The sequence below is a fragment of the Abramis brama genome (genome assembly GCF_963993115.1).
Source record: "Abramis brama genome assembly, chromosome: 2".
Lineage (NCBI taxonomy): Eukaryota > Metazoa > Chordata > Actinopteri > Cypriniformes > Leuciscidae > Abramis > Abramis brama.
This window is the reverse complement of record NC_139964.1, coordinates 57,018,254-57,027,169: the sequence shown is the minus strand read 5'-3', so window position 1 is coordinate 57,027,169 and position 8,916 is coordinate 57,018,254. Positions and strand designations below refer to the sequence as shown.

The 8,916-nt window shown below is 36.2% G+C and overlaps 1 protein-coding gene across 1 annotated transcript; it reads left to right on the top strand.

Moving 5' to 3' along the window:
• The first annotated feature begins 5,154 nt into the window (after positions 1-5,154).
• LOC311072624 (uncharacterized protein) lies at positions 5,155-7,434 on the top strand. The gene is made up of 5 exons (XM_084097775.1): positions 5,155-5,269; positions 5,407-5,793; positions 6,017-6,172; positions 6,255-6,304; positions 6,396-7,434. Exons 1-5 carry the CDS (start codon positions 5,233-5,235, stop codon positions 6,522-6,524), a joined length of 759 nt encoding a protein of 252 aa, XP_083953901.1. The 5' UTR covers positions 5,155-5,232; the 3' UTR covers positions 6,525-7,434.
• The last annotated feature ends 1,482 nt before the right edge of the window (positions 7,435-8,916 follow it).

Sequence of the window (8,916 nt, the reverse complement as noted above, 5' to 3'; positions counted from 1 at the left end):
ACATTGGACAGCTCCCACTGCTGAATGTGCTGAACAACAGACATGTTAATTCTGAAAGACGAAGTATATGTGGTTGTACTTTCTGTTTGAGTAAGTATTAGGAGAAGCCAAATGTGCCAAATATGCCAATATTCTTATATGCCAATATAAGAAGCCATAATATGGCGTTTATTTAGTCTCAAAACTCGCGCACATAAAATCTATGCGCGTGCACAGGATACGAGGGCAAACGCGCCGGCGCGTTTCTGCACTGTGAGCGCACTAAACCTAGCTTCAGAAAGTATCTGCGCGCACAAATACTGTCCCGCGAGCACGGGGCTGTGACGCATTCTCACTCGACCCTCTCTACGCGCTCGCTTATCAAGATGACTTTTGAGACTTTGGAGGCGGGGACAGTGGCTGATGTCTCCGCTCATTTGATTGGTCACTTTCAACATACAGTCACCTTCAGTCTCCCGCCTCTCTCTTTTACCCGCCGTTTTTGAGGGGAAGGAATCAGCCAAGATGTCTGAGAGAATAAGAGGTAAAATGAGGAATAATCTGTATAGTTTAAAAATCTATATAAAAATATAGACCCAATGCATACCCAGATAGCAAAATGACGTAAAATCAACATAGAAACGATGTTGAACCAGCATACAAATTTGCGCATCTAAGTAACTGTTGAGCCGAAGTCAGGCGCACCATTGAAGACTAACGGAAAATCGACACAATTAACTTAGTTTGTTTACCTTAAAGGCTGCAATACACTACATGATTTTTGCTCAGATTTTGTATAGATCACACATCTACGAATAATCTGGGTCAAGCGCCTCGCGTTGTGTTTGCACTAGGTAGAGCGAATGTGTATGTGTGCGATCTCACATATTGTTGTGTCATATGTGATATCTGACATATCAGTAAACCATCTGCCTATTAATGCTTTTTCTTAGTTTAACAACTAAAATTATACACAGTTTTTTTAAGAATAAGAATTTTAAGAATTTTTAAGAATAATTAAGATAAATGTGTGGATGTACAGCTTAGGTATTAGATAGAAAACATAATTTTTGTTTTTAGGTTTACCTGTTCCACAAAATGATCAGCTTATGTTAGGTTAATTTATAAAATAATGTTATGTGTATATGAAGAGTTGCAGGACGCTGTACGGCGGGTGGTGTCCCTGCTGCAGAATGCCCTGTCTCAGTCAGCACCTAAAGAAAGTGAGGATTGTTGTTATTGTCACCTTAATATTGTTTACAAGCAATTATTTTTAATATTCTTATGATGGGCAATATTTTATATACTTTGTCATTCAAATAGTAGTCTTTTGTTTGAATGGCAAATTTGTGGTTTTGCTGGTTTCTCATAAGGAGTTTCTGCAGATTCTGCAAACTAGAGGCATACTGGTAATGACACTGAGCAGAACATGACAAGGTTTGTCATATTCAGGCAATAGAGCTGGACAGTGCTGTTTTTTTATTTATTTATTTATTTTTAATTAATTTTCCATCATTACAAAATAATTTTTTTTAATGTTTGTGCGCATAACATTGTTTGTCTCTTAATGCATCTTACCCTGTCTCATCTCGTATTTTACTCTTCTATAGATCCTTCCCAGGACTGTTTGGGAAGACTTTTACCAAAAGAAAATCGGCAGGGAAAAAGGGAACAAATTCTGCTCTTAACATAAAAAGCCTCAGCCTGACATTTTGCTTTGAGGAAACTAGGCTCAAGTAAAGTGTCAGATTAATCTAAATTTTTCCATGTAAGATGAAGCTCATATTGAACAATTTGAATTTTCCCAGCCTATTTACCTACATAGATAACACTGTAGCTTTTTAACTTTCTAAAGTACACTACCTTGAAGGTAAACCATGCAGGTGAGTTGCCTCAAGGAAGAAGTGAAATGCCGTTGATGCACAGTTATTTGTGGCTGCATTCAAGTACATTATCTACAAAAGAAACATTTAAAACAATTAAAAGGCATCAAAGTTAAAACTGATAGGGTTCCTTCTCAGGAAGCACGAGTATGCTCAGCAAGCATAGCACACTGACCAAGTTCTGTTATGAAATTTGTTTGTCGTGTGCCTTTTACTTAAAGGTAAATTATTTAAACATTGGCACTCAAGCGGTTAATAAACCAAACCGCATACAATGCATCTTGCGGAAGAAGATTGTAGCCGGAGCTACTTCTCTCTGTTTATGTCTATAGACTTTCAATGATTTTAAGGTCTGGGCATTACATGCGTGTTATTTAAAAAGTTATGTAAAAATCTTCATTCTTAAGAATGTTTACCAAAGGCACAAGGTCTATGCTGGTATAGTCTGTGTTCAACATGTGGAATTAAATGTTAAAAATCAGCAGCAGCAAGTTACCTTTCTGGAGAAACCATCCACTCCTCCAAATATCACAATGATGGGTTGCAATGTTGTATCTAGAAAGCAATTGGGCATAAAATATCATAAAATTAAAACAAAGTCAATGTGTATTATGAAAATTACCCAATCCAAAATGAAGTAGCCATACAGTACTTTAGATGAATTAACTTCAAATAAAATTGACTTTAATACAAACCTTAACTTAGAGACAAGAGTCTTGGTAAAGAGTAAACTCTGCGTACAACACAGCCAAGACTTGACAGCCTTGAGATGATGCCCATAGAATCAACCTTATGCATGGAGGCTGCAATTCTTCTCCACTGAAACCTATGGCCTATTGACTCCAGTCTCCCTCTGACCATCCTGTAGCCAGCGTTTGGTAAAGGATTCTTGATTAAAGCAACCAGACTGTCAAGTTCATCATCACTGATGGAACTATATTATGTTCCTGACAGAGAGCATGTACTCTTCCATTCGCCTGAAGACTGTGCTTCTTGAAACACCCATCAGTTTAGCTATGCAAGACACAGGAAGTCGAGTATGGAGCATTTCTTTCAAGCGTTGCTCTCCAATCAAAATTTTGGGTTGCCCTGTGGTACCAGCAGCAACTTCCACCGTGAAACATGAGGCTGGACGTTCCAGTTGTGCCTTCACAAGGTCAAACTCTGTTTCTTCCATTTTATTTTATTTTATTTTAATTTTTTTTTAAAAGGCAAAATGTTTATTGTAAGTTTTAAGCAAATAATAATAATAATAATAATAATGCAGTTTCAAATTTGAAAAACAAACTCTTTAATTTGAATGTGGAGACCTCAATGTGTTTCTTGGGGTTGGATGGTGAGTTTTTTTTTAACATAAGAAAGCATTTCTTGCAAATATGGCCGCAGGTGTTTATCTTCGTCACAAACTTTGTTTTTCACCGGAGTAGCAGGTGCTGCCGCTAGAGGTCGACAGGTAGTGGATTTTACCGATAACAATAACTAGTTTGGACCACACTGGCCGATAACCGATTAATCAACCAATAGTTTGTAAAATGGATACTGATTGAAAACAAACATAACACATAAAAAAAGTGCTGAACTTTATTTGCTTCTATTTTAGAACACTTGATGATTATCCAATAAAAACATGTTACAGTGATGATAAAAAGGAGAACTGAAATCGAATGCATTTTTGATTTATGTTTCTCTCGGGTGCATGAAGATACAGTTCGTTTTCTCATGTCACTAGCTTTAAATATGTGCCACTTCGCTGGATAACGAATGCATAAAAGTGAACAAATGGATGTAAACTAATGCAAATAGATGGTTATAAATGTGACATTAAACACTTAAGTGTGTTTTTGTCGCATTGTTTTAAACACTTGAGGTAGGCTACTAATGTTTGCATCCACTCAGCCTCGACGGCAAACATACTGCTGTTCTCCACTAATGCAGCATCTAGTAAGCAAATGAATTACTTTATATTGATATGAAAACATGTACTGTAGTGTACTGTATAATACCGTTTTGTTGTCTATGTTTTAAATCCGTTTTTAAAGTGTCCTGCTCTGTGCAGCGTGCAGCCTCGAGGCCAATCTCGTACTGTATAATGACAGAAGACCCTTCTCAGCCAAATCTGAAATCAACTCTGAAATGAATCAACTGCGGTTGTGCGAGCAATTGTTTGCACATGACTGCTTGTTCTTCCGACTTTATTTTGTAGTAAGTAACGAACATTCTTCGGGGAAATGTATCCGAGTAAAAGTATACATTTTATTTAGGAAATGTAGTGGAGTAATAGTGAAAGTTGACAGAAATATTTTTTGGGAGAATCTGTATTTTAATTGAGGACTGTAGAGAAGTATTATTAGTTTGGTACATTACACCACTGTTTATACTGTACAAACTGTATTTTCTGTCCCCATAGGCCTACACTAACCCTAACCCTACCCATCACAGAAAGCTGAATTACATTTACATTACATTACATAACATTTCCTATATACTTGTTCGAGAAGATATCTCACTTGGAAATTTATGACAATAGGTAAGATGATCGCAAGTTCTGTTTCATGACAACTTTAATGGTTTTTATAAAAAGCATCACACACTTTTGTGTATTGTATAGTTGATTTATCATATGATGCATTGATCTTCACGTGTTACTGTTTCTGTTTTAGAATATAATGCAGCTGAGTTCAGCTCAATGGACAGCTGTTAGTGTCAGTATAACCACAGTATAGACAAGCTGAGCAAACTTCCTTCATGCAAATATGTGCACTCTAACAAACACACAAAACCACAGAAAGGCTAATGGAAACATTTGTGCTTTGTGACCAGTGATCAAGTAAGATGTGTGAAGTTTGAGTTTGACGACACAGCAGCAAATGTGAAGGCGAATGCTGTAAGTGTTCTGAATATAAGAGCTGTGGTTTCCTGTTTTGACATGTTTACACGTTGCTGGCTTGAACCCATTACAATACGACAAAGAACATCACTTCGATTAAAAAAAAACTTGACCAATTGAAAGCACAACATTTCTCAAGTGAAGATGATTACCTGCATGTCTGAATCAAAATTATTTGATGCTAAACACATCTATCATATCTATCAGACAAACAAAAGTTTTACTCTCTCTTCATATCTGTTTGATGATTATTTCCATTTTTGTGAACCAATCAGAGCAAAAAAAAACAACTCTATGGGGTAATCAATGATTGGTTAATACCGCTCTTACTCTTTGTACGTACACATGATAACCTAATTTAATGACAACCCCCTGTGACGTGAGACATTTTAGAAAAGATTTTCCATTGACGTGAACCAATCAGATGAGAGCTGCCGTCTGTAAGACCCTCATAGTGTCAGTTATTCACAGTCACTCACAGAGATGGAGAGGCCAAGAAATGCTTTCATCGTGTTTATGTGTAAGAAAAAAAATGTTTTTGAGAAAGTATTCAGCTGTTTGTAGAGTTTTTCGAATGTAAATATTACTGTGAATATTTTTGTATGGTAGTACACTTCAAATGTAAGTGCTTTATTAAGTTATTTTGCACTTTTACAGGTGTTTTGTTGTTCAGTCAGAACAGAATCTATGGAGCAGAAGTGGAGATGAAAGTCAGACCAGGAGACAACATCACTCTCTACTGTGATCGCTCTGTAACTATTGGTTTCCGCTTTGTATGGATAAGAAACTGCTCTCATGAAAATCAACCCTCTCTCATAATATATTTACAGAAATGGGATCTTGAGAAATATCAGCGTTTCAACTTTATCTACAACCGCTCCAGTAATTCTCATGATCTACATATTACTAACATCAGTGCCTCTGATCTGGGACTGTATTACTGTGCAGAAATAGAGAAAAAGGTAAATAAAGATGAAAAAGGCATCATCTACTCATCTGAAGTGAACTATTATGGAAACCGAACAACTCGTCTTTCTTTTGCTGGTAAGAAAACATTTCTGCTAGTTTCATTGCTTGTGTGATTCTGGAGAACTTTCTCACTGAAGAAGCAAGATGAACAGGACAAAAATACATTTTTACTAACATTCATTGATACATTTGTGTTTATTTCATATTTAGCAAGTGGCTACTTGTTCTGAACCCTTTTCACCTCATGACTGTATATAAAGTCAACATTCATTGATTTATTTATGTTTATTTTATATAGAGAAATTAACTTTGTGTTCTGGACCCTCGAACATCACCTCCACACTTCCTCTATCAGACTGTGTTCTCTGCTGGACGCTGCTGTTCAGTGTGTGTCCAGTGTGTGTTCTCCTCTCCTCTATCTGTCTGTACTGCCTCTGTCAGAGGAAAACTACAGGTATCATTCACTATTTCACACTCTTCTTTGCATAACTAAACCATTATGTATGTGATGTTCTAATTTAAACAATCGACTGTAGATGCTGCGACAGATCAAAAAGACCATTTGAAAAGTGGAAATACAATTGAGGTATGAACAATGCAAACATGCACATTCATTATAGACATTTAAATATAATATATGCAAGTTTCAGAAAGCAATTTTATTTCTTTCATTCCAGGGTGAGGAGGAAGAGGTGTGTTACGCATCTTTAGACGTGATAACCAGGAGACAAAAACAACGCAAGACAAAGCGAGTACAGTGTTCTGACTTCAGTACATATGCTCAGGTCAGAACAGAAACGGAGTAGAACTAAAATAGAACTGAGGTGTTTTCTGAAACATTCCAAATATGATAAAGGTTGCAGGTTTCATTATCATTTAACATCACATGTAATGATTCAAGGTTGAGGACTTTCTACCATTACATCTGAAAGTAAAAGATATTCCATACTTGGATCCTTGGTCCCACTTTATATTAGGCCTAAGTGTCTTTAACTACTGTGTACTAACATTTAAATTAATAATCTGATACAATGGTCTTATTATTTACAGACATGTTTTAACATTATTCTTATATTTAAAAAAATAGCTGCATGCTGTAATTAATATCTATAATAACATCTATAATTACACCGTTGATCCTTCCCTGCCCCCTGAAATCTAACCATACCATGAAACCTATCCCTAAACTTACCCGAATCCCACCTCAACAGAAGCAAAAGTGTTTTTAAACATTTTACCTAACTTTTACATAATTACAAGTACATAATTAAAGACACTTAATATAAAAAGTGACTGGACACTTTAACACATTTTTCACACATTGATCATTTGTTTATAACAGTAAGCTGTTACTACTGTTGTTACTCTGGTCCTCATTGCAGTACAATGTTGTTTTCCTCTATTAACACAGTCTTTGTGGACACACACATAATGACCTAAATAACAGGATGTAGAAGTGAGTTTCCTGTATGAAGTGGTGTTTAGTTTAAGGTACTTATATTTCTCTTAAACTCAATGATTGCAGTGTTTTTCTTACTCAATTTTATAGTTAGCCTAATTAAATTTTCCCAAAACATAATCCGTGGCGGATGAAGCATTCTGTGCTTGCTGAGTAGATTAGCATGTTTGGATAACGGTTAGCAACAAGTAAACAGGCAAACTATCTATCTTATTTTAAAACTATCTTATCTTATGATTTTAAAGTTAAAAGAGAAATGCCCACTTAAAGGAGAAGTTCACTTTCAAAAAAACTTTTGCTGATAATTTACTCACCCCCATGTCATCCAAGATGTCCATGTCTTTCTTTCTTCAGTCGCAAAGAAATTAAGGTTTTTGATGAAAACATTCCAGGATTTCCCCCCATGTAATGGATTCTATTGGGACCCAAACGGTAGAAGGTCCAAATGACAGTTTAAGTGCAGCTTCAAAGGGCTTTAAACGATACCAGACGATGAATAAGGGTCTTATCTAGCGAAACGATCGGTCATTTCCAAAATAAATAAAAAAGTTTAAGTTTTATAAGCACAAACGCTCGCCTTGCTCTGTTCTGTGATGCGCGTTCGTGACGTCACGTAATACGCAATTACGTTGAAAAGGTCACGCTTGACGTGTTTACAAATGTGCAGAAGGAGGACCATATACACATTTTCAAATGTATTTGTGTCAGTTTATCGTTTAAAATGCCCATTTCGTGTGCGTATCCTGGGTGTTTTAATATTAAAAAGCCAAAAAGAACATTTTCTTCAGGACAGAAATTTTTCAAGCGTGACCTTTTCAACGTAATTGCGTATTACGTGACGTCACGAACGCGCATCACAGAACAGAGCAAGGCGAACATTTGTGCTTATAAAACTTAAACTTTTTTATTTATTTTGGAAATGACCGATCGTTTCGCTAGATAAGACCCTTATTCATCATCTGGTATCGTTTAAAGCCCTTTGAAGCTGCACTTAAACTGTCATTTGGACCTTCTACCGTTTGGGTCCCAATAGAATCCATTACATGGGGGGAAATCCTGGAATGTTTTCATCAAAAACCTTAATTTCTTTGCGACTGAAGAAAGAAAGACATGGACATCTTGGATGACATGGGGGTGAGTAAATTATCAGCAAAAGTTTTTTTGAAAGTGAACTTCTCCTTTAAGTTGCTTCTCGGTAGTAAGATATATTCTTGTTTTTCCTCTTATTTTTCTTCTAACTGGTGCATGTTAGGTCTGCTTTTCTTCTAAAGCTTGTAATTCTTTTGAACAGTTAAAATCTAATTGAAATCAAAACAAATTGAAATATTCAAAGCATCAGAGTTGCTCTTCAAAGGAGTTTTACTGAAGTGCACGGTCTGTGTCTTTTTCTGAGGAAAGGTCTAGCTTTGTTTCCAGTTAAAAAGTTAGCCATCTTAACCACAAATGTTTCCATTCAGTTTAGTGCTTGTGCATATGAGACAGAAGAAAGAGGCTGGTCCGTGTAAATGTCCATGTGGTGAGTTTGTGGTGACATTGGTTTTTGTACATGCAATGTCTGCAAAAGCTTGATTGACAGCGGCAGTCTTTCTTTAGACTCTCTGATGGATGAGTTTCACATTTACTGCATCTCTCAGAATGAAGCACAAAGAGCTGGTTTAATTTTTTGTATTTGCTTTCCTTTTTTACGCTGACAAATGCATCCCACATGACCTCTCAAATGATGTTCAAATGATGCTAAA

Bases quoted from the DNA above. Each gene is read 5' to 3' on its own strand.
- LOC311072624 (XM_084097775.1), top strand. From the start codon at position 5,233: ATGGAGAGGCCAAGAAATGCTTTCATCGTGTTTATGT. The intron at 5,270-5,406 runs GTAAGAAAAAAA...GCACTTTTACAG, and splicing joins TGCTTTCATCGTGTTTATGT to GTGTTTTGTTGTTCAGTCAG. The intron at 6,173-6,254 runs GTATCATTCACT...AATCGACTGTAG, and splicing joins CTGTCAGAGGAAAACTACAG to ATGCTGCGACAGATCAAAAA.